Source organism: Myxine glutinosa, chromosome 6 (genome assembly GCF_964187855.1).
Source record: "Myxine glutinosa chromosome 6, kmMyxGlut1.1, whole genome shotgun sequence".
In the NCBI taxonomy this organism is placed as follows: domain Eukaryota; kingdom Metazoa; phylum Chordata; class Myxini; order Myxiniformes; family Myxinidae; genus Myxine; species Myxine glutinosa.
The window spans coordinates 134,630,892-134,657,631 of record NC_136266.1 but is presented as its reverse complement, the minus strand read 5'-3'; the positions used below and the strand labels follow the sequence as shown (position 1 = coordinate 134,657,631).

The 26,740-nt window shown below is 39.9% G+C and overlaps 1 protein-coding gene across 1 annotated transcript in view; it reads right to left on the bottom strand.

The window, feature by feature from the left end:
* Nucleotides 1-26,740, bottom strand: part of LOC137429455 (SCO-spondin) — a 444,698-nt gene that overhangs the window by 275,995 nt on the left and 141,963 nt on the right. The window contains exons 34-48 of the mRNA XM_078781076.1: nucleotides 18,381-18,521; nucleotides 14,270-14,455; nucleotides 13,757-13,907; nucleotides 11,556-11,715; nucleotides 11,341-11,395; nucleotides 11,106-11,201; nucleotides 9,016-9,273; nucleotides 7,455-7,585; nucleotides 7,148-7,289; nucleotides 6,640-6,888; nucleotides 1,418-1,598; nucleotides 1,180-1,231; nucleotides 870-915; nucleotides 615-735; nucleotides 115-358 (exon numbers count right to left, since the gene is read on the bottom strand). Coding sequence (XP_078637202.1) covers nucleotides 115-358; nucleotides 615-735; nucleotides 870-915; nucleotides 1,180-1,231; nucleotides 1,418-1,598; nucleotides 6,640-6,888; nucleotides 7,148-7,289; nucleotides 7,455-7,585; nucleotides 9,016-9,273; nucleotides 11,106-11,201; nucleotides 11,341-11,395; nucleotides 11,556-11,715; nucleotides 13,757-13,907; nucleotides 14,270-14,455; nucleotides 18,381-18,521 — 2,213 coding nt within the window. The remainder of the gene's footprint in view (nucleotides 1-114; nucleotides 359-614; nucleotides 736-869; nucleotides 916-1,179; nucleotides 1,232-1,417; nucleotides 1,599-6,639; nucleotides 6,889-7,147; nucleotides 7,290-7,454; nucleotides 7,586-9,015; nucleotides 9,274-11,105; nucleotides 11,202-11,340; nucleotides 11,396-11,555; nucleotides 11,716-13,756; nucleotides 13,908-14,269; nucleotides 14,456-18,380; nucleotides 18,522-26,740) is intronic.

The window sequence follows — 26,740 nt, the reverse complement described above, 5'->3', positions numbered from 1 at the left end:
TTTCAAAGAGGGAACAGAATATTGGCATGAAAAGCATGTAGCTTTGCAGGTTATGAGGTTATGCTGAACTCAATAGTCTTACAAAGGCGATCAAGATAAAAATGACTCCCATACATTGGGCCTGCTCCAGGGTTTTCCAGGCTCAACATAGCTTTCAAAATGATGGCCATTCAAACTGTAGGCCAAACGGTATTGGCTGACATAGGCCCGAGTGAAGACATTGCTTTGCAAACTGGAGCGAACGGTGGCGCCACCCTGCGTAACAATACCAGACACCAACATGGGCTGCAAGAAGTTAATCTGCAGGTAAGGCTTGCGGTCATGTGGCAGAGGGCTCCAGCCAGCCTGTTTCACCACTCTGTTGGGAACACAAGTGTAATGTGTGACCCTACAAGATAACCTAACAAATACTTCATCATTGAAAAAGATTTGTCAAGTCCAAATTCCCAAACAATTTCCTGAAAAGGCCAAGTGGAAAAGAAATACAGCCATCATTTAGGACGTGTTAAATTGGCATGCGCATACGAACGCACTTTTGATATCATGAACTTCATGTGAAGTCTGGTTTCAAAACATTTTAAGAAGAAACAACGAGTGGCATAAACAGCACTGACATGTTCACTACGGTGTTAAGCCGACCAGCGTCTGGTGGATTGCTCTGGCGGAACGTTGATGAAGTTAGCTGGTGATGAAGGATACGGCCATCTTCGAGGCCCAGTGGTGATTTGCAACCATCTTAGACACATGGATGAGAACAAACATAGAAATCGATAGCTTAACCAACCACTGAATAAGATGCAACCGTGATAAAAAAATCAAATCAGAATGATATGACTCTCTTTCCCTCAAAACTGCAATCTCTTTCTCACCTTCTGGAATCCATTCTTTTGGCGGTATGAAACGAGGAATGTGGGGCTGAGAAAAGGAAAACAATTCAATGTGAAACCTTAAGTTGAACAGTACTTCCAATTCCTTACAATAATTTTACGAAATTAATACAAACTGCTTTTGACTGTAAACATGAGTATGGAGTTTGACAGTGCATGAGTTGGCCAATAGATAATTACATTTCCATCACAATAAAGTTCCAGCTTTGTGCATTCATCTGTCAGTAACTGTCACTTTCACAAATCGAAATAAAAAGCTTTTCATCAGGAAGACAAACTGTGGAATACCTACCCGGGGCAGGGGCCTGATCGTCACTTCCGGGAATCCAGGCTTGCCTGGAATGCTGGAGGAGAGAAGAGGGTGGAGAGAAAGGGTGTGGAAGAGAGGGAGAAGGAAAGAGGGGAAATGGGGAGAGGAGGAGAGTGAGCGAGGAAGAGGGAAAGAGATCCTCTCAGAAACATCACCAAAAAGAAGAATTTTCAGTGATTGAGGGAGAAGATTCCTCAGATATGTCAAAAGTTGAACTTACTGACTCCAAGGCAGTGTCGGTGAAATGCAGCCAGTCTCATCAGAACCATCTCTGCAGTCCACAAATCCATCACAGTGTTGTGACTCGGGTATGCAATGGCTTTCACCCAAGTGGCCATGCCCACATTGGAACTCCTGAACAGTGCATCTGTGACGATCATGGTCTGGAGTCCCACCAGAACCTGCGCATGAGGACAACAGAATACAGGATGGCCATCGTCATACTATAATATGAGAAGTGTCTGTGTGTTTGTTTGACTTATATGTATTCCTAAACATGTGGACAGAATGGGCCGAATTTATGAAAGGTGTTTAGCGAGTGTCTTGTGAACACATGCCTAACCCTTAAATGTTGACAAAAACACAATTGTACGCGCACAGCTAATCGCATGTCTAGATAGAGTTTACGAAGGTAGATTAACATCTGTTTAGTTTTGTGTGTCTAAACAGCCGATTAGCCCGTGAAGCCCCGCCCATATCTCCAACATCCAATTGAAATGACACACTTGCATAGAATCAAAGCGCCACGGACAATTGTTGGAGGGGATTCCATGCATTGCTCCTCATCATAGGTTGATCCAAGTCATCTTGCTATAGATTCAGCAGCCAACAAAATGATTCCTTCGAGAAATCCATGCATCCCTCCTTCAAGATTATCCATCCCTCCTTCAAGATTATCCATCCCTCCTTCAAGATTATCCATCCCTCCTTCAAGATTATCCATCCCTCTTTCAAGATTATCCATCCCTCCTTCAAGATTATCCATCCCTCCTTCAAGATTATCCATCCCTCCTTCAAGATTATCCATCCCTCCTTCAAGATTATCCATCCCTCCTTCCACTCAATCATCCCTTCTTCCACTCAATCATCCCTTCTTCCACTCAATCATCCCTTCTTCCACTCATCCACCCATCCCTCCAAACATTGATGATGGAAAAAACAATCTGTAAATGTGTCCAATCTCTGTATCCGAGGCTCCGGTCTATAGTTCCCAAATGTATGCCACTCTGGGTAATCTGGATTGAAGTGATCGATGATGGTTATTGGAACATCTATGGTATTATTACCTCCGCCACCAAAGGTGGATGGGGGTAATGTTTTTCACCCGTCTGTCTGTCTGTCTGTCCGTCCGTTTGTCTGTCTGTCCGTTTGTGAACAAGATATCTCAAAAAGTTGTGAACGGATTCGGACGAAATTTGGCAGACATGTAGTGTATGTGACAAGGATGAAATGATTAGATTTCGGTGAAAATCCGGATTCGGATCTGGCTACTATAATTTTAAAGTGATTCTTGACCATTGGGAGATAGGGCCAAAAACAATACATAGCAGGATATCTCAAAACGTTATAGTTGGATTTGGAGGAAACTTGCTGGACATGTTGGTTGTCTGACAAGGGCGATTCGATTCGATTTTGGTGAAGATCTGAATATGATAATTATTTAATTTTCTAAGTGATTCTTCACAATTGGGAGATAGGGCCAAAAACGATACATAGCAGCATATCTCAAAAAGTTATGGTTGGATTTGGATGAAACTTGTTGGACAGGTTGTGTGTGTGACAAGGAAGAATCGATTCAATTTTGGTGAAGATCGAGAGCCGGATCCAGCTAGTAAAATTGTTTAAGTGATTCTTCACCATTGAGTGATATGGCCAAAAACTGGGGGTAGATCAGGGTATGAAAGACTTGACCTATGGTGATTCCTGTGATTGATTTTGATTAAATGTGAATCTGTATTATGATTTTCTGGTCTACTCTGAGATACAAAACGTAAACTGTTCACCAGGAGGAGGTATGCTCTCTACTAAGTGCAGTTCTAGTGTTTTATGTTTGGGTTGTATACACAGTATAAAATAAATTTGTGGTTATATATTTATTACCTCTGCCACCAAATGTGGATGGAGGTTATGTTTTCACCCTTGTCTGTCCGTTTGTGAACAAAATATCTAAAAAGGTTGTGGACAGATTCGGACGAAATTTGGCAGAGATGTAGCGTATCTATAAAGGACGACTTGATTAGATTTTGGTGAAGATCCGGATTCGGATCCGGCTACTCGAATGTTTTAAGTGATTCTTCACCATTGGGAGATCAGGCCAAAACGATACATAGCAGGATATCTCAACAAGACCGAAAGTCTAACAGCGGCATAGCCGGGCTTGTAAAATATTATAAACCACAAACACGTATGATTAGCTTTTTTAACAGTCGCTAATGCTGTTTATAACATTAAACAAAGGAATTTGGAGGAATCCCGACATCCTTGAGGTAAGTTCTACTTGCAGAACTGAGGGAAGATCTACTGTAATCTAGATTATACCCCACAAGGGTTGGGTACGTACAGTTTTGTTGGAAGAGATGTAACGCCGATGCTTTCGATATTTGATGGTCATTTAACAATCAGTTTGTTTGTGTTTCACACTGAATGAAAAACGTAAAGGTAGAGTATGACGATTGTGATATATGACAGGTTCGACGATATGTTCGGCATGAACGGCATATAAATCAAAATGGCGATGTGTGGAGAGTCAGGCGCCGTACCGCCGTAATGACATCAGACGTAATCACATCACCCTATCATGTGACCAGATCCTCAGCTCTGATTGGTATACGCTTGAGGGGACATACATACATACATACATACATACATACATACAAACATACAGATGGACAACGACTTTGCCCAATGAGCTACACCCGTAAAAAGTTATGGATGGATTTGGACGAAACCTGTTGGACAGGTTGTGTGTGTGACAAGGAAGAAGCGATTCAATTCTGGTGAAGATCCGGATCCGGATCCAGCAAGTGAACATTTTAAAGTGATTCTTCACCATTGAGTGATATGGCCAACCAGGTGGAGGTTTGCTCTCTAGTGAGTGCCGTTCTAGTTATGTATGCAGATGTGGTGACGTTTGGCCACTTCCTCCATACCCTTATAGTGTTTTTAAAGTTAACTTAAATTACTTCGAAGTATATGAGAGTACAAATACAGTTCTAGCGATGCCATTTTGCCTACATCAAGGCCTTAAACACACTCTTAAAGATGCCTTCGAGGACGTGTAAAAGTTTCTTTGTTATTTAAACGCTTCTGATTAAGTTTTGACCCGCATTAGATAATCACTCTTTGGTGATAGGCGATTAGCTTTGAACGGATGATCATCACACTATTATCGATTCTACATGCGTCTAACGCCTTTCATAAATTCGGCCTAATTGGTTAAAACTTCTTGTTGTACCCAGGGTGTGCACGGGAAGGTTCTAGGTGGTAAATGAATTCAGCCATAATGCCATGGAACAGACCCCAATTCTCTGTAATTGTAAATGTGTTCTATAATCCATAGCACCGCTCCCAGAGAGACATGGTACTACACTACTACAAGTCATTGTAGAATCTTGGGGAATGAACCTGTCTAATTCTGGGGAATGTTCCAAGGACAACTTCTTTGCTAGTTACTGAATTAAAGCTTTTGGTTCTTTGCTCGTTACTGAAACAAATCTGGTGCTAGATATGGAATGATTGAATAGCTTAACATTAACATAAACAACTTTCAGTCATTCTGTTTAATTAAATTACAAAATTGAAGTGAACCTTAAGCCGGCTGTTGCATTTACCAATATTTTCTAGTGTATGTTAATGGCCATACCATGTAATATTCAGAATGGAGTTAATTGTGTGCTGGTACCCTGGCTAAGTTCCAAGTTTCTGCCTTAATTACCAGTACGGAGGCAATTACCAATCCCAAAGTACATTCCTTTACTTACTTACTATAAAGTACTTCAGAAACACCTATCGCCCTACTATGAAGACTGAACCTGGTTGACAAACTGGGAAAAGGTAAGCATTAGTCAACAGCTATTTACTACCTCTGCCACTGAAGGTGGATGGAGATAATATATGTATTCACCCCTGTTGTCTGTCTAACTATCTATGTGTCTCTCTGTGAGCAGGATATCTCAAAAAGTTGCAGACGGATTCGAACGAAACTTGGTAGACAGGTTTGGTGTGAGAGATGGACGAATTGGTTCGATTTTGGAGTTATTTAAGTAATTAAAAACGATATACAGTATAGCATGGTATCTCAAACAGTTATGGACAGATATTGACAAAACTTGGTAGATGAGTTGTGTAGGTGACAAGAACAACACGATTAGATCAGGTCAGTTCCGAATAGTTCAGGTCAGGTATGAATCCAGATTTGGCCTATCAGTGGGATACAAAACGTAAACAGTTCAGCCTGGCGGAGGTATGCGCGCTCTATCAGTAACATTCTAGTTGCATATGCATCTGTGGGTGGGGAGGGGGCATTGTGGAAGGAGGTGGAGGGAGGAGGGGTGCTAAATAGAGAAAATTATAATTGAGGAGAAGAGTGGAATAAGTTGAACGGAGGGAAGGGGCATGGATCGAGGAGTGAGGTGTGGATTGTGGTATTAGGGGGGGGAGGGTGTTCAAATATTCTGCTATTGTTGTGTAATTATAATTATATGGCCATTTATGTTAAATGAAGGTCCACATTCCACAGAAAATATTTAGATTTGTATGATTGTCAGGAATAATATGTTTAATTTTCCATTTCAAATTTTGCAAACAGTCAAAGCACATTACCAAAATACTCCTTTTACTCCCCTGAACATGCCACATGGAATTGCATCTCACATGCCAGGTTGAGGCCATTTACACAGGTCCCATTTCACCCTCTGAGATTCATCAGCATGGAGGTGGTTTTAGGTTAACCTGATTTGTGGTAGCCTATCCTTATAATAATAATAATAATAAAGGAGTCTTATATAGCCTCATGAAGCAGAGTTAACGACCCTCGTGGCGCTTTACATTATCATGCGAACGCACACACACCGCACACACATACACAAACATACACACACACACATACAGACAGACACACCTTCACTCTTGTCCTATTCCTCTCCCTCCACATTCAAAACCCACAGATGTGTACTCTCCCCCTCCTCCCCCTCACTCCCCCGCACACGTACACAGACATACTCTCGATCTCCGTCCCACCTCAAACCAAACGGAAAACAGGACTTAGACTTTGAAAGACTTGTGAAACAGATAGGTTTTGAGGGAGGTTTTAAAGGCAGGAAGAGAGTCAACATGTCGAACAGAGGAAGGCAAGTCATTACCAAGGCATGTTACCTTATGCATTGGTAACATCCGATCCATCACTATTGACAACTGTAAACTTTGTATGGCCATGGCCCTCACCGCAAAAGCGCTCATCAGTGCCATCGCCGCAGTTGTCTACACCATTGCAGACAACTCCCCATTGTCCTGCTGGCACGCATCGTCCGTTGTTGCACACAAACTGGCCAGGAAGACAGCCTGGCGCAACCGGCAAGAGGGGTCCCACAGGACTTGGATGGAGTTTGTGCGTTGTGGTGACAGGAAATGGAGAAAACGTGGTTGGGGTCACTCCTGGGTAGACCGGCTGGCCAGGAATGTGAACACCTTCATCTTTTGCACAAAGGGAGGGATAGGGTTAAAAAAAAAAAAAAGGTATGTATTGATTAAAATCATATAAAGCGTTCTACATTTCAAACTTTAGGGTCATCGGGGGGGGATATAATTTTAGATATATAGATATAGTACGGGCATGCCCTAGTATACATAATTAGAAGAATGAGGGATTGGGCGAAGGGAAACATATCCCTATTTGCAAATTATCCCAACAACTCAGTTAAGAGTTCACCAAGGAAAAGGTGGCTGTCCTGACCTGGCCGACAACCAAGCAGTTCAAGACGAAGGAAAACGCCATGATGGAAGTCGAAGGGCAGGAGGCGGACGTAGCGTGCCACCACCATGCGGCGTAGCATTACCGTAGCTCTGCTGCTGTCGTCCCAGTTAGCGACAAACTCCTGAATCAGGGAGGACATTGAAAGAGAATATGTACTAAGTATCACCAATTATTCAAGCACCACACATTCCCTTGAGGGCTATTAAAAGTCCTTTTTAAATTGAAAATAAATATAAAGACTGAAAATGAAATGAAATTAAAACACAAAGCAAATAGGTCCACATACCTTAGGAAGGAGAGGACCACCAGCATTAGGGGCCTCAAGGTACGTGGCCCAATGATATGCATCGAAGCTGAACTGTAACCGGTAGCTGGTAATGTAAGCATCAGAGACCCCCGCCCCCCATGTGATCACTCCTGCAGTCATAGAAGAAAATATATAAAGCTGATTATATTATATTTAACTCATAATCCTTGTTCTAGTAATTGGGCAGTTATCCATTATGATCTAGTGGAGCAGTACATTTCTGATTACCTACTAGGGGGGCCGAATCGGTGTTTATTAAGCTGCTGATTTAACTCCAAATGACTCTGTCTGTCAGCCAACATTTATCACTTCTGAACTCACTAATATTGTCTGAATTCAGAAAACCTGGCATTAGGATCTTCAGTATTTATCTCTGGGGAATGTATGGATGTTTCTCCTGCTAATTGTCTTCATAATTCTTCCATCCATTTGACAGGTCAATATACTCATAATGTCAATGATATGCAAAAGCTCCAAAGACATTTATCTTTGCTGTCTCTTCTAATTTCTACTTTATTCTATTCTTGATGTTATCTTCACTTGTTTTCTAGTTTTCCTTTTTTGATTTCATTTCTACCTTCCCTTCTTTGCCAGTAAATGTTATGGTAATTTTAGAACTGTTACATTAGCGGTGCCCTCTGGGTTTCTACATAAGCACATTCTACATTAAGCATTCGATTCATTGTTTTAAACTCTCCCACAGGTGAAGGTGCCGGAGGCATGATGCTTTTGGGTTGTCCGTCCACCTGTGCGTCTGTGTGTATGCATGCACAGCAGATTATATTACTGTGATAACTTGTGAACTACTGAAGTGATTGTGACCAAACCTGGTCCAAGTATGTATTGTGATGCAAAGATGAACTGATTAAGTTTTGATTTGAAAAGGTCAAAGGTCAATGGTCATGTGACTTGTAATTGAATATCTTTGTTATCACAAATACTTGTGAACCACAGAAGGGATTTCAACCAAACTTGGCACTAGTATGGACTGCAATACAAAGATGGTCATTAAATTGGGGGTTCAACAGTTCAAAGGTCATGCACCCTTTGATCAAACCATTTTGCAGATCATAACTCAAGTTAGAAACATTTTAATGTTTTCTCTCTTCTACTTTTCTCTCTTTTCTCTCCCTCTCATATATGTGACCTTTAATTTTTCATGTGACCTTTAATTGAGATCAAACCTAACATCTAGAGCGGACGGGGCCATATCCATTCATGCTTTCACGTCAAATTCCATTTTGTAGTTCTTAATGAAGAAGCTAATAAGAAGAAAACAGTTATATCCAAGACTGATATTGATTAAAGAAAGCCTTTGCAAATTGATGAGGTTGACATCTAGAGCGGACGGGGCCATATCCATTCATGCTTTCACGTCAAATTCCATTTTGTAGTTCTTAATGAAGAAGCTAATAAGAAGAAAACAGTTATATCCAAGACTGATATTGATTAAAGAAAGCCTTTGCAAATTGATGAGGTCATTGTTAAGCAATGTTCTTTCAGATGTGTTCTGTGGATTTACACTGGGGTTATCTCTCACCAGTGACATTATGGCGGCTGAGGAGATCAACCTGTAGGTATGGCAGGTGGATAGGTGGTGCTGGATAATCATGGGGCAGAGGTCCCCAGCCCTGGGGCCCAGCAAGAGAGTGCACCCCCAGGTGAGGTATACGACCTCTTCCTGACTCGAGCGGAGGTTTTCTTTTGGAGGCATGTGGTGGATTCTCAATCTGATATGATGATGCCGTGAAACTGCTGTCTGGAAGCTTGTTCAGTTCAAGAGGGCGGTGACATTTGTCTGTTACACAATCAACAGGTCGCAATGCTTTCACAATGAATACAAACAATCATTTTTTTTCAGAAAGAAAATGGCCGATTTGAGGCTTCCTGAAATGCACTTGTATGACTTCCTCAAAAGAGAAATCCAAAATGCAACTTTTCACTGAAAATATATGAATGTTTTGGTTATGAAATGTATTGGCAGCTGAAAATAACATCAATCAATTCATAACAGTAATAACAATTATTAATACAAATTTTCCTAATCCACGACAATAAAATTTTAATTCATATTTTGCGTTAATTACTTAGGTAATTGAGGTTTTGTCAAGGTTATGACCTAACAACTGCTGTACACAACTAAAGTAAAAACATCTGAGGCTGGAATTGAAAGACTCAAATAGTCCATGTCTTCAATGATGCAGAGGAGAATTCCAAGCTGATTACTTCACGATGATGAAGGATTGTTAAACTATTGGATTTACGATCAATTCCTCCATCTAGCAGTAGCACAAATGTACACAGCAGTTTGCCTCCTCTCTTGAAAGTCCTCCTAATTTCTGGATATATCCCACTGAGAGAGAAAATGAGGGAAAGGGGCTTGAGAGTTATTGGACGAGATTACTTCTCCACCAATGCAGAGATGATTCACATTCAATTTGGATGAGTTAAATGGTACTGAAATGGCAGATTCAGCACCACTCATTGGCATTCACCAAAGTAACAGCAGGTCCCTCTTCTTTCGCTCTCTTAAGCATTCACCTTTGAGTCAGCAAAGCTTATGAATTTGAACCAATTTTCCTGGAAGGCCTAGAAATTCCCATGCTGAAAACCCACCGATTGGGCATCCTATTCACTGTTGGTTCAGCGTTCGTAAAAACTGTGCCGATATGACATCATCTCCTTTCCAGCTTCCTGGCTGACTCTCCTGTGAATTAAGCTTTTAAACCTTCACATAAATGTCTCAACAATCATGAAACAACATTGGACATAGAATGTCGGAGAATGTTCACGGAGTGAACCTTAAGCTGGTTATTGCTTTACACAAACTCACCAGGAAGGCAGCCTAGCCTAACTGGCAAGAGGGGTCCCACAGAACATGTATGAAGTTTGTGCAATGTGGTGACAATAAATGTAGAAAACAAAGAGCAAATTCAAATTTCCTGCGCTAATATGCAGAGGAATTGCATTGGTGGTACAGCCGTGCTTCGGAAATGATACAACCGGACAGAATTTAATCCCGGTCTAATATGCTATCCCTAACAATGCAAACGTAACTCATTATTGGATATGAGGCATTAGGCTGTAAGATGGGTCAAAGTATTGCCATGGTCACGTCTTACAACGGTGATGACTTTTCAGGTCATAAACAGGAATGGCAACGGGAGGTGAACCGTGAAAGCATGGCTGCATAGTGACAGTATGAATGATAGATTTTGCAGGATGTGGAAATAAGCTGAAATAGAGGAAGCTCAGGCTCAGGATAAGGTCCAATGGGCATACATGAAAGGGCATAATGTGCAAGGGAAGCTTTAGAGTCAGAGGAAAATGAGGGATCAAAGATCCTAGCAGGTAAAAGTGCTGGAGTGTATCGCAAATATACTATGTCATCGTGGAGCTGTGGGCTTGCTGTGCACTCCACTAACTGTGTGTTTGGGAAGAATGAAAAATTTCATTTCAGTTGAAAACAAAAATTCAACTTTCTCCATTTCTCCCACACTCTCCTTAACTGTTGTCCTCTCCGCATTTCTTCCTTTTCTCAATTTAAATTGTATTAATAGTGCAACCCTCCCATCACCACATTCCAACACATCCATAAAAACTTGATATGAAATCAAACAGAAGGCAAACCTTTGTCAGCTGGAGATAAAGGCACTGTTGGAAAAGGAACGATTGGTGCCAAAGTCGTAAATAGTGGAAACGGTGAACTGGAAAGTCCTTGGATTTCTGCAATTAGTGCAGAATTTAATTACTCCATTTGCACAGAAATCAGTGGTCATGAACCCAATGATGTCAGCAACAACCATGAACCCAATAATGTTGGAGAATATTATTTCCTTTAACAAAAGAGTGACGACAAGTTCACCTTTGGAAACACAATGGCAGCAGTTCTTTCCATCATCATCTATCAAGGACAAACCCTGCAAAGTAGAAAGATCAATAACCAAAAATTACTTTAAATTACAAATATCCATTTGGTTAAAAACACATTTCCTGAATAAAGTTTCTGTAAATACAGAGATGAGGATAAAATCCACATTCCTCCATCAACTCAAGAGAATAAGATATGGACAGTCTCACCAAGGGACAGCCAGCAGGCTGGTGAGCGCAGTATCGGGAACAGTGTGTATTCAGGTCAGGTGTGCAATGGCACAAGAGGCAAGGGGGGCTGTGCCAACGCTCACCAACTGCCCGGAAGACCTCTTGGTGTTTGCACTTTCCACATGGCTCAGTCTCACACCTGCCACAGTCATTTAAGCAAAACGACTTACAACTGAGCTGAACAAAATTGGAAAAAAGGGAAAATTTTAAATTACTTTCGATTTGAGAATGTCTTGGTACATTCGGCATTGGATGTAGATTTCTCTCAAATAGGAAAACTTGGGTGTACCAATGGTGTCACTTCCCACAAGGGTTTACTCTTCGTGTCTGCCACTATGAGCTCATAGTAAGTGAAGCAGCTGCCATATAATTACACAGTAATCTTCTTCATTTAGAATGCTTCGCCAAATGTTTAAACCCACATGGTAATGAGTTTTTACACTCCCTTCTGTGCTCTTTAGCCTAGGATTGAATGCTGACCCAGCTATAAACTGTCATCCAGGTGTTTCACAGGCAGGGTGAAGCATTGATTTGTGTGCCGTGTCTTGAATTGACGTTAAACTCGGCGTTCCATCTGCCAGAATGAGTTGGTGGATGTTAAGGGGTCCATGGTGTTATTCGCAAAGAGTAAGTGAGCTATTGCTGGCTCCATGAACAAATTTGAAATTCCAAGTCTCACAAACATAATCAAGTCAGGCTGGTCAGCATGTTCGTGAAAGAATTGGGGCCAAAATCCTTCCCTGGCTAACCCCACTTGGTGGAAATATGGCTTTTTAAAAAAGGGAATAGTAAAGAGTTTTTCATACCTTTTGGGGGTTTTAGTCTTATTTTTGTGAAATACAACAATGTCACCTCAACCCTCTTAACTCGTACCATTAAACACAAGCTTATGCCCTTTGGGAAATTTAACCTGTGATTAAAACTCCATCCGCAGCAGTATATTAGATGACTGATAAACAGTTTTTTGAGAGATATGAGTGAGAAGCAGGAATGGTTATATTACTCAATTTAATTCCCCGAGTAGTGTTGTTATTTCATCCGCAGGCTGAGGATAATGACCCAACTGGACTTGAGTTGCTGCATTGTCATGATTTACCCCAATCATAATACAAACATTTCTTTTGTACAAAGTTATTGGTGATATTAGTAATGTTATTTATTTGTAATTATTTATTTGTAATCTAAAAAGATCCAAGTGGTGCAAAGCTCTAAATGGTGAAGAGTACAAGCTGTCTAATCTGTTTGAAATGTGTAACTGTAAGGTATCTAAACGGTGTTAAGTTCTAAGGGTATAAAAGATTGGAAGGGTGAATGGATCTAAAGGTGTCTAAAGTATTGAAAGGGTCTTAAAGGTCTTGGGGGTCTTCAGGATCTTGGGTCTAAAGGGTCTTTTGGGTCTTTAATGGTTTTGAGGTATTTTGGTTATTCTGGGTATTTAAGGATATTCAGGGTCTTTTGGGCTTTTTGGATATTTTGTGTCTTTTGGGTCTTTGGAGGTATTTGGGGTATTTAAGGGTCGTTGGGGTCTTCACGGTCTTTTGGGTATTTAGGGGGTTTGGTTGTCTTAAGGGTCTTGGGGGGTGGGGGGGGGGGGGCTTTAAGGGTCTTCAAAGGTCTCGTGGGTCAAACTGTAGATTCCAATAGTATGTAATTAATAGACATATAGTCACACTGCTTCACGGACTGCTTCACTTCCTCACTACTTCACGGATGGATGGACCATGTTTTTCGGTTTTATATGTACTATATAAGAGAGATGTTGGTCTGCGTGTGTGTCTGTCTGTCTGTCTGTCTGTCTGTGTGTCTCCATTTTTCTCAGAGTTGGCTGAACGGATCTTCGTCAAACTTTCAGAGGTTCATCAGTGAGTGCCTGGGAGTGTTTTAGGCCAAAAAGAAAAAAATTAAGAAAAAAGAAAATATCGGTTTTTTTTAGTTAAAAAAAATAAAATCGCTCGCTGGTGCCTGAGCCTTTTAAAATTAATGACAGTTATACACAAGTTCATATTCGCATACACAAATACAAAAAAACAAATAAATTCAACCCCCCCCCCCCCCCCCCCCCCCCATCCCCTGCCCGGCAACGCTGGGTACTCCTGCTAGTACTGTATATAGATCAGTTAGTTTCAAAGTGATTTCATTCCTTATTAAAGTCTACATTGTATGTCAACATTACAACAAACCTGCGTGCCCTGCGGTCAATCCCACGGCACTGCCGCCCTAGACCGTGCTTGCTCGGGTTGTTTGGACTGCGAAAGGACCACTGCACACTTTGAACTCCGCAAGGTCCCAAACAGTCTTCCCAAGAGGTCCACAGTGACCAACCACAGTTCACTGAGGGATGAAAGTGGCACAAATACTTTGATCTACATCACATCTATGGTGCAGGTGTTGGCAAGAAGGTGAAAACAACACGATTCCACTACTCAACAAAACATACTGACCTATCTTATGCTCCCATCTGAGAAACTGCCTTGAGATACTATGGCATGAGGTGCAAATCCTATATACCATGTTGATTTGTCCAATGTCTATTCAAGGATTCAGTAAATTGTTTCATAATGCCATGGTCATGCACGTAATAACATGTTGAAGTTACATCCTGAACCTTAAACAAAATAAACGTGTCTGAGTAATCGGGGAATACTATAAGTGAAGATGATATTCCTCTTGTGAGTGAGACACAGTAAAAGTACCAGAACACTCTGGGTTTGGGTGGCAGTCTTGCAGACGTCCATCCCGGCACACGCAAAGCCGACAATCATCTTTTATTAGCTGTCCTGGCCAATGGCGAGCCTCTTGCCAGACACAGGGACAAGCTGAAGGTATAACACAGCGGTCCAAACTTTCCTCCAATACTTTACCATTTGGGCATCGGCAGCCTGAGGGGTAATGGACAGGTGAAAGGGAGAAAAGACTGATGTATACCAACACCAATAGGTTTTGAAATTATCCTTCCAATTAAAAAAAAAAAATTTTTAACCAAATGATGTTTTCTCTGTCTGTTACTTAAATTTTCTCTGTGTTATATTATGTTACTTACATTTTTTAATTTCCCAACATGTTTCTCTGTCATAATTTGCTTTTTTGAAACGGTGAACTGGAAACTGTTTTTGAAACAGTTTTGAAGATAATGCGAGGAGAGTGTTGAATGGATTTATGGGATAGCTTGGAATTAACCTCAGACATATGTTATACAATATACAGGATAGTTCAAAAGCCACGCCCCATTGAGATTTCACATAAAACAAGGAAAGTCTTCAAAAATGTTTAAATACATTGTGATTTTTAATTAATATAAGGAAAAATCTTAATAAATGCTAAAATTAATAGTCATTTTAATTAATACAAGGGAAAATCTTAATAAAAGTTTCAATGCATGATGATTTTAATTAATACGAGTATAAGGAGATATCTTAATAAATGTTTAAATAAATAGTGATTTTAATTAATACAAGGAAAAATCTTAATAAATGTTTAAATGCATAGTCATTTTAATTAATACAAGGAGAAATCTTAATAAAAGTTTAAATGCATGATGATTTTAATTAATACGAGTATAAGGAGATATCTTAATAAATGTTTAAATAAACAGTGATTTTAATTAATACAAGGAAAAATCTTAATAAAAGTTTAAATGCATAGTCATTTTAATTAATACAAGGAGAAATCTTAATAAAAGTTTAAATGCATGATGATTTTAATTAATACGAGTATAAGGAGATATCTTAATAAATGTTTAAATAAATAGTGATTTTAATTAATACAAGGAAAAATCTTAATCAAAGTTTAAATGCATAGTCATTTTAATTAATACAAGGAAAAATCTTAATAAAAGTTTAAATGCATAGTCATTTTAATTAATACAAGGAAAAATCTTAATAAAAGTTTAAATGCATGATGATTTTAATTAATATAAGGAGAAATCTTAATAAAAGTTTAAATGCATAGTCATTTTAATTAATACAAGGAGAAATCTTAATAAAAGTTTAAATGCATGATGATTTTAATTAATATAAGGAAAAATCTTAATAAAAGTTTAAATGCATAGTCATTTTAATTAATACAAGGAGAAATCTTAATAAAAGTTTAAATGCATAGTCATTTTAATTAATACAAGGAAAAATCTTTAAAAATATTTTCATGTATGATGATTTTAATTAATATAAGGAAAATCTTAACATTTAAATACTTAGTGATTTTAATTAATGCAAGGAAAATCTTAATAAACATTTTAATACATCTAGTGATTTTAATAAATTAATACAAGGAAAAATCTTAATAAATGCTATAATGCATGGGGATTTTAATTAATACAAGGAAAATCTTAATAAATGTTTAAATGCATAGTCATTTTAATTAATACAAGGAAAAATCTTAATATAACTTTTAATGCATGATGATTTTAATTAATATAAGGAGAAATCTAAATAAATGTTTAAATAAATAGTGATTTTGATTAATACAAGGAAAAATCTTAATAAATGTTTGCTCAAGGCTATGTATTAATGTAGCGGCAGTTTTGTTTCACGCTAAGTCATTACGTCTATCTTCAACTTATGTATCAAACAAGCCCGGCTACGCCGCTGTTAGACTTTCGGTCTTGTTTTTTTTGTCACTGATCTACACACAAATACCCCATAATGTCAAAGTGGCTTTTCTTTTTTTTAATAGCTACAAAATTATTTAAAATGAAATACAGGAATTTCTAATTTATATAAATATTCGACCCCCCGAATCAATACATCGTAGAAGCGCCTTTGGCAGCGATTACAGCTTTGAGTCTTCTTGGGTATGTTTCTATCTGCTTTCACATCTGGATTTGGGAAGTTTCTCCCATTCTTCCTTGCAGATTTTCTCAAGCTCTCTGTAAAGTTGGATGGGGAGTGTCGGTGAACAGCAATCTTCAGGTATTTCCACAGATTATAAATGGGATTCAAGTCTGGGTTTTGGCTGGGCCACTCAAAAACCTTCACGTTCATATTCTGAAGCCATTCCAGTGTTGATTTAACTGTATGCTTGTGGTCATTGTCCTGTTGGAATGTAAATCTTCACTGCAGTCTGAGGTCTTCTGAGCTCTGAAGCAGGTTCTCCTCAATAATTTTGCTGTCTTTGGCTCCATTCATTGTTCCCTCTATCCTTACAAGTCTCCCAGTCCTTCCACTGAAAAGCATCCCCATAGCATGATGCTGCCACCACCATGCTTCACAGTAGGGATGATATTAGATTGGTGATGAGCTGTGCTCGGTTTCTGCCAGATGTCGTGGTTTGCATTCAGGCCAAAGAGATCAATTTTCTTTTCATCAGACCACCGAATCATTTGCCTCATGCTCTCAGAGTCTTTCCCGTGCCTTTTTACAAACTCCAGGCATGCTGTCATGTGACTTTTTCTTCAGAGTGGCTTCTGTCTGGCCACTCTCCCATAAAGCCTAGATTTGTGAAATGCTGCTGTAGAGTAGACATTATTAAATAATTCCAATCAGAATAAAAATAATGAAACTGAAGTGTGAAATTAAATAATTACTGCTTGAGCAACAGCTTCGTGCTTAACAAACTGGCAGGCAGGTGCAGTGTAATAGCTAAGGAATGTCACCGGACCACTCGAGTGGCCCGTGTTTATGCCCGAGGCAAGTAAAAGCTGTAAGTTCGCTCTCACCAGCGGGACCAGCTGGAATGTCACAGATGTGTGGAGAGTTTTGCCAAACTTTAAAAGGAGATGTTGCTCCCAAGCTTGCACACAAACCAAGGAATAATGAGCATTAATCAGATGAACTGTGTTTGACATTTCACCCACAAAGGGAGTAGTAATGATAAAATCTAAGCTGTCCTGCGCTGGCACATTGGGCTATGTAACACCCATCTTGAGTTCTGTATATAAGTGGTGGAGGGTTTCTACAATATTCAGAAGTTGGCTGGGTGCTTGTATCAGCCAATCTTTCCACACTTTGATGTAATAAACTCTTATTATTTGAGTTTTGCATTTTGAGTTCAATAAAAGGATTGCATTGCTTCGACACTGCAAAGACCGTTATCCTTCTGGAAGGTTCTCCCATCTCAGTCAAGGAACTCTGCAGTTCTGTCAGAGTGGTCATTGGGTTCTTGGTCGCCTTTCTGACCAAGGTCTTTCGTGCCCGGTTGCTCAATTTGATTGGACGGCCAGCTCAAGGAAGAGTCTGGGTAGTTCTGTATTCTTTCCATTTCCTAATGATGGAGCTCATTATGCTCTGGGGAACTTTCATCACTCTAGAAATTGTTTTCTACCCTTCCCCAGATCTATGCCTCCTCAAAGTTCTGTCTCGCAGTTCTACGGACAGTTCCTTGGACATCATGGTGGAGTTTCTGCTCTAACATGCACTGTCAACTATGGGACGTTATATAGAAAGGTGTGTTTCTTTTTAAATCATGTCCAATCATTTGATTTGGCTACAGGTGGACTCCAATCAAGTTGTAGATACATCTCAAAGATTATCAAAATTAATTGGATGCACCTGAGCTCAATTTGCAGTGTCATAGCAAAGGGGTTGAATATTTATTGACGAGAGACATTTCAGCTTTTCATTTTTAATAAATTTGTAAAAATGTCTAAAAAAAAATTCCACTGACATGGTATTATATGTAGCTCAGTGACAAAAAAATCTCAACTTAATCCATTTTAAAATCAGTCTGAAATACAACAAAATGTGAAAAAGTCAATGGGTGTGAATACTTTCTGAAGGTACTTTATACACACACGACACATTTAAGATCAGGCATGGACTGAGATCGTTAGATATGAGATAGAGAAAGCATAGAAAGGGGAGGGAATACCTGGGCGACATAATGCTGGCTGCTTGCACAAAGCTCCCCCAGCCACATCGAGACAGTTCAGTGGGCACATGAGACATTCAGACCACACCTTCTCGCCAACGCACTCACCAGGCATGGCACACTCATCGGTGGAGCATGGTTCTGAGGCATAAATAAAACTGTGCATGTAATATTGAAATTTCGATGAGGCAGACTTGAATTGCCACATAGAATTACATTATAAGAATGCAACTTTTCTTTTAAATATTATCATTGATATTTTTTGCAAAAAACTCATGAGCATTCTCAAACATGGAGCATATAATACATCCCAGCAAAGTCAGCGAGATAACATTAAGGGTGGACTAAGGGCACAACGAGAGCTAATAAAACCACTTGGCTAACATTGATCCTTTGCTATTTTGCTCCGCCAAAGGGTTAGTGTCTAAAACGTCAGCTTCTTCTTGCTTCTCATGGTGATTAGTATTCCTCAATTAACGTCCTGTGGATTCAATCCACTGATATATAAAACGTGTCAGACATTCAATGCTGTGTTTCTTATTTTAGGAAGATTAAAAAGAAAATCAGTGAACATTTAATGTCAGGGCACAGTTAAAGTATGATAAGAAGTAGAACAAGTACACATACATTCAAAGTACACCGCCCCATGCCAAATAATTAAATATGCTGCAGCGCGGCATTGCCGGGGCGCCTCAGGCGCCCGGCAATACCGCAGTGCAGCTCATTGAGGCTGCATTGGGAGGGAGACGTGTACACTAATTGATTGATTAATTGTATAATCAAAATCAATAAAAGATTATCACAAAATATTTTCATAATCAATTGGCTAATCGCATAACTAAACCACTAGTGCTTCATCCGAAGATGTATCTTTTAGAAATTTAATTAAATAAGTCATTTATAAAAAATTAAATAATTAATTGATTACTCAATAAATAATTAATCGATTAATCAATAAATAATTAATAGATGAAATGATTAATCAATAAATCAAAAATATCCTTGATAGCCACATCACTTGGTCACTCATGTCCAAATATTAGCTTCCCAGCTCAAAAGGTGCCTGAGATATTGGCCAAATGAGAAAGAAAATAAATAAATGATTAATAATGAAAATAAATAAATAATAATCATAAAAAAATTAAATTATTAATCAATTTGGTCAGAGAACACATAAACTACCACTATTTCATCAGAATCTGTAACTTTAAAAAAAAAAAATTTTTTGTCATTAATCGAATAATTAAATAATTAATCGATTAATTGATTAATTAATAAATCAAAAATATCCTTTGCAGCCAAATCACCTGGTCATTGGCATGTCCAAATATCAGCTTCCTAACTCAAAAGGTGCCTGAGTTAATAATGGTCAGAAGAGAAATGAAATTTAATTAATTAAATAAGTACTTAATTAAACGCTAATAATTAAATAACTCCTCAATTAATTGATTATTCAAAAAACAAAAAATACCGTATTTGACAAAGGACTTGCTCACTACTGTGCCGAAATTTCAGCTTCCTAGCTCAAAGGATGGCTGAGATATCGCCCGGACAACCAAGAAAACAAACAACCAGAGTGAAAACTGAGTACTCTCTTTCAGCGTGCGTCACTGCCGAGCCCCCTTTGGTGCCCGGCAATGACGATTTGCAATGCCTGGAGATGGCATAGGAAAGGAGCGGTGTACAACAATGCGAATGTGTCATCAATATGCCTCCGCATAATCCCACAACGGGTCGATGCCATCACTCTGCATATGTATGGGTGGGGGAACAGGAACACGTTTGTGAAGTTTCGTGTAGATCGGATATGGTTCGTTTTTCTATCCAAGATGGCTGCCAAACCACATGACCATCATCATTTTCAAACTATATGCAACAGTCCTGTTAGATGATATTTGTAAAATTTCACATCGATAGAGTGAGCGGTTTCAGAGATATAATTATTTAATATTTTCCTTCAATCCAATATGGCTGCCAAACCATGTAACCTATGATGTCATAAATTTAATATTTCAATACAAATGGGTCATAGATCATGTGCATGCAATTTCAGATTTTTAGGATAAGGAATTTGATTAAAACATTTTTGGCTGGTATACCACTTCACCTATGATGTCATCATTATCATGCTTTTTTCCCCAATTGGGAGTACTTGGCAACGTGCCAAGTTTCAAATTTTTCCATTCAGCAGTTTCCGAGAAATAATATTTTGATTATTTGCTTTTAATCCAAGATGGCTGCCATACCACGTGACCGATGACGTCACAATTGTCATAAAAACATTCTGCATGGGTGTCACTCCTACCCTGAGAGTTTAATCTCAATCGGACATATGGTTGCTGGGAAAAACGAGGTTTAGCCCGTATGGATGGACGGACAGACGTATGTAGGTATACGTATGGAAGGACGGACAACCAGAAAACATAATGTTTTGTCGGCGTAGGCATCAAAATGGATTGCTCCAAGCATAGGTGATGTGTATGATGACTCATTGATGAGCATTCTTGTTTGTATACCTTGTTATATCCTGCTGTATGGATCAGTAAAACTATGCAGAATCCCCAATAAAAGAAGGAAATTCCATTATTTAATTTAGTTATTGCAGAATCATCAGCATTTTAGAAGAGAAACAAACATGCTTACATACCTTGAACCTTGAACTTTGAAAGAAGGCCATCCGCAAGATGTTGCCTTTCCACCATAAAGTGGTAGACTGAGCAATTTAGCAGGCTAGTCCCATCTTCGACGAGTTGTCAGACAAATATGTCTTGCAATATCTTGTCTTCTTCTAAAGGATCTCTGGCATGTATTGCATGTGAAATTGGCAAGAGCGCGAGTTGTGAGCTTTTGTCTGGCAACAGCACAAATATCAGCATCACTATTTGCTCCATCAATCTCCACTCTCTTCTTGGTAGAGACATATCTAACTTGTCTTTGCATTTCCTTCCCGAAGAATCCCTCCCTTTCCTGAGCAACATGGAACCAGCTGTCTTTATCTCTATTAAACTTGCTCAGATTTTATCTCACTTTGTCTCTTTACCTCAGCTTAGTTCCATGTTCCGAGCGTGGGTGCACCTTTAGACCCCTTATATCTTTCAGACAGATTAGACAGCTTGGACCCTTGACCATTTAGACTTTAGAACTTAAGACCACTTGGACCTTTTTAGACCCTTTTTACATGCTTGAGTGATTAGACCTCTTTCACCCCTTCAACACTATAACTATTATTGGAAGGTACGCTTTAGTGTTCAGACCATTAGACCAGAGGGTGGGAACCCAGGAGGTGGGTTCATTTCGATTTACCTTTTAGAACGCAGAGGGTCATTACTTTGCTATCTAATCTATATATAATGGAGCAAGTGTTTGTGATTATGTATGTATGTTTGTATGTCCGCTCTTCACCCATTGTTTGGACACCGGACCTGACACCACCCACAATTGTAACCTGAAATACTTAACCCAAAGTACCCAGAGGACCCAAAAGACCTATCCCCCACCCCAACCCACACCCCAGAGAACCCAAAAGAAACCGAGAACCCTAAAAGACCCAGAGGACCCAAAAGAACGAAAATACCGAGGACCTAAAAGGCCTCAAGGACCCAAAATATCCCAAGGACCCAGAAGACCCCAAGGACGGACTCCAAAAAACCAAGAGACTCCAAGGAACCAAAATACCCAGACGAAATAAAAGACCCCAAAAATCCAAAAGACCAACAACCCCCCGAAGACCCAATGGACCACAAAGACCCAAGATACCCTCAAGACCCTTAAAGACCTCAAAGACCCTGAAGATCGAAAAGACCCTGAAGACCCATTGGACCACAAAGACCCAAAATACCCTGAAGTCCTTTAGAGACCCCAAAGACCCTGAAGAACGAAAAGACCTGAAGACCCAAATACCCCCCAAAGACCCTTCAAAATCCCAAAGACCCAAAATATACCAAAGCCCCAAAATAACCAAAAGACTGCAAAGACCACAAAGCCCAAAAATACCCAAAGACTGAAAAGACCACAAAGATCCAAAAGACATTGAAGACCGGAAAGAGCCTGAATACCCCAAAGACCCTGAAGACCAAAAAGACCCTGAAGACCAAAAAGACCCTGAATATGCAAAATATCCTGAAGACACAAAAGACTCAAAAGATTGAAAAGACCCCGAAGACCCAAAATACCCCAAAGATCAAAAAGATCCAAAGGATCATGAAGACCCAAAATACCCTGAAGACAAAAACGACCCAGATGAAACAAAAACGCACAGGAACCAAAAGACGCCAAGGATACAAAAGACCCCAAGTACCCAAACGACCTCACAGAACCCGAATACCCAAACGACCGAAAAGACCCAAAGGAACAAAAAAAAAAACAAAGACCCAAAATAACAAAAAAAACCTTAAATACCCCGAAGATCAAAAAGACCACGAGGAACCAAAAGACCCAGAGGACCAAAAATACCCCAAATACACTTAAAGACCCCAAAAACCAAAAATACCTGGAAAACCCTAAAAGACCCAAAAGACCCTGACAAATGAAAATACGCCAAAGACCCAAAATACCCCCAAAAACCAAAAAGACCCAAAATACCCCGAGGCCCCAAAGTATTCAGAGGAACCAAAAGACCCCAAAGACTTAAAAAGACTGAAAACCCAATGCACCCCAAAGACCTAAAAGACCCCGAAGACCTAAAAGACTTAAAAGACCGAAGACCCAAAAGACCCCAATGACCCAAAATACCCCAAAGACACTTATAGGCCCCAAATAGCCAAAACTCCCAAAATACCTCCAAGACCCTTAAAGACCCCAAAGACACCAAAGACCTAAAATACCCTTAAAGACCCCCAAAACCCTGAAAATCCCAAAGACTGAAAAGACACCAAGGACCCAAAATACCCTGAAAACCTAAAATACCCCAAAGACCCTTAAATACCCCAAAGACCCAAAATACACAAAAGACTGTGGAGACACAAAAAGACCCCAAACACCCAAAAGACCCTGAATACCCTGAAGACTGAAAAGACCCCGAAGACACAACATACCCCAAAGACACAAAAGACTGAATAGACTCAAAACACCCCAAATAACCAAAATCCAATGGACCGCAAAGATCCAAAATACCCCAAAGACTCTTAAATACACAAAAAACCAAAATGACCCAAAATACCAAAAAGACCATGAAGACCCAAAATACCCCAAAGACCCACAAGACCAAAAATACCACAAATACCCACAAGACCAAAAAGACCCCAAAGACCCAATGAACTCCAAAGACCCAAAAAACCCCAAAGAACCTTAAAGACCCCGAAGCCCCAAAATACCAAGACAAATCAAAAGACCCTGAGGACCTACAGACCCCTAACACCAAAAAGACCTGAAAGACCCTGAAGTTCCAGAAGACTGAAAAGACCACAATGATCCAAAATACCCTGAAGACCCAAAATATCCCAAACATCCTTAAAGACCCCAAAGACCCAAAATACCCTGAAGACCGTTTAAGACCCAAAATACCCTGAAGAAACCGAAGACTGAAAAAACCCAAAAAACACCGAAGAACCAAAAGACAGAAAAGACCCCAAAGACCAAAATGACCCCAAAGACTGAAAAACCACAAAAACTGCAAATACCCCAAAGACCAAAAAAGACCCAAAAAGACCCTGAAGACCCTTCAAAAACCCAAAAGACCCTGAAACCCCAAAAGTCCCACAAAACTGAAAAGACCCTGAACTCCCAATGGCCAAACAAAAATGATCACGAGCCGCTAGCTTGACACATTTATAAAACCCATCTTTCGCCCGCCATGCACAAGGCAGCTGGGCATACGCAAAAAATCATCTACAAGCCGCGAGCGAACATGACCTGCTTCTACATTCGCGGTTGTGTGCTTCGCGTTTTCATGGCTTTCTCAGCAGCAAATTTTAGCCACACTATAAGAGAGAGCTTCACAGGATGTTCCACCAGCTGCGTAAGCAAGTCAACCCCGCGAGTTATAGAATGAAAATGCTTCATAAAATCAATCAATTTTGCCTCGCCATTCGCAGTTTGTTCCTCGACATTCACAGCTTTTCACGATTCGGGAACCAATCCCCCTTTTTTCCATTGAAACAATGCTTCCCAAAAGGTCAACATTGGCCCAAATGTCAATAACTTAGGTGATAGAGTAGATGCCGTTTAATAAAATCATGGTTAACAAAACCAATCGCTTCTTCAGACCACTTCAACTCGGTCCTGACTTATCCCTATGTAGTGGGGCGGCTTAGCCCAAATATTCAAAAGAATTGTGCATTTTGTGATACAAGCACCAAATTTGGCACACTAGTAGACTATCATATTATGAAAAGATCTGGATATTGGGCCATCTCAGATTCAGAGATTTGATTTTTGCAAGATTTGCAGATTTTGCAAGCTGAGATTGCAACGCCAGGGACGGCCGACTCCTTCCTACGAGCTGCCCACGTCACCCGCACAAGAAGAGCTCATCAAATCACTGCAGCGGCACTGCACATCCTGCAACACCGTGCGTATGAACGCCACTGTATGACATATGCTGATGATGCAGAAGACCTGCCTGAGTTCGAAGACTGGTGTCACCAGAGAGGAGAAGACATTCCCAACTTTCAGTACTGGGCAACTGTGCTGGAACTAGAGATGTTGGTACTGGTCTACGTGCGTTCTCTGCGGCAGGCTTCATTCACGACGTACCTTGATGCCCTGACGGAACTGGTCCCATGGTTCCATGCCTTAGACCACACACACTATGCCAGGTGGGTCCCTGTTCACCTGAGGGACACGGTTGCACTCCCAATGAAGCACCCAGATGTAGCCAGAGAATTCAGGGCTGGCAACTTCACTGTACAGAAGACGAAGAAGGTGTTCTCTTCGATCCCAATCGAATCGAAATCTTGCAAAAATCAAATCTCTGAATCTGAGATGGCCCAATATCCAGATCTTTTCATAATATGATAGTCTACTAGTGTACCAAATTTGGTGCTTGTATCACAAAATGCACAACAGGTTTGCTATGCTGCTACACTAATGATTCCCCGACAAGGAAACATCGGAAAATAAAACCAAACCATCGGTTAATAACACCACTTGTTTCGTTTCGAAAAGAAAGATTTTGATTTGTACACACGGGATACATCATGACGTCATACGTGTGTTCATCTGATGGCTTCTACGCAGAAACGAAATGACCTCCATGCGACAAAAAAAATTGAAGACCTTCCCTGTGCTGTACGAATCTACACACAACTCTTGGATGACTGGTTCAATCTGGAGTGAAAAACTGGAACATGCGCATGGAGAAGGAGAAGAAGAATATCATCCTCCTTGTTACCCTCGCCTGAGGTGAGGGTATTGCATTCGAGTCCGTTTGTTACTTGCCGGAAAAAATTCCGGCAAGTATGTTGGTTGGTTGGTTTGTGGTCTGTCTGTCTGTCTGTCTGTTTGTGCGCAGTACTACGTCTACATCGTTGCACATAGCATCGCCATACTTTACACACGTATTTGCCTTGCCTTGGAATATACTGTGCCCAATTTTTAACTCTCTAGGCCCAAGGTCAAGCTCAAGGTCACCCAAAACGTGAAATCAGGGAGGTTGAGTTTTCATTTAAAATATATTTCAAACCACTATAACTCTAAAAGTACAAGATATATGCGTACACTTACTGTTACTGACATATAGGAACTCACATACGACATTTCATTTGGCACCACGACCTTTGACCTTGAATGACATTGAAAGGTCAAATTCAAGGTCAAAAATTGTTTTTTTTACTAACGAAATGGCCGATAAAAAAGTACATTGCGGCAAGTCCTCAGTCTCTGACCGATTTCTCATTTGTCTGTCTGTCTGATTGTTTGTTTGTTCACACAGAATAAATATGATTACTCCCGCCAGGGAGTAATGCATTCGATCGTGTCCGTCCGTCCGTCCGTCCGTCCGTCCGTGTGTGTGTGTGTGTGTGTGTGTGTGTGTGTGTGTGTGTGTGTGTGTGTGTGTGTGTGTGTGTGTGTTTGTGAACAAGATATCTGGAAAATTTCTGAACGGATTTGGATGAAAATTGGTGGGATGATTGCCTTTGGGATAAGGAATAATTGATTAGTTTTTGGTGAAGCTCAGGATATTATTCTGGATCCAGGAATTTATTTGGGGAATTTTTTACTATTGGAAGATAGGGCTCTTTTTTTTTTAACATTATCTTCTATATATTCTATATTTAACATTGTGATATGAAAATAGTTTTCATATTTGTTGTAAATGTAGTTTAAACTCGTGGTTATGTGTTAGAGCGGTGTATTGTTTAGCAGCGTCGTCTTCAAGGTTTATTTTATTTTATTTTTTCTAATAAAGACATATTCTGTCA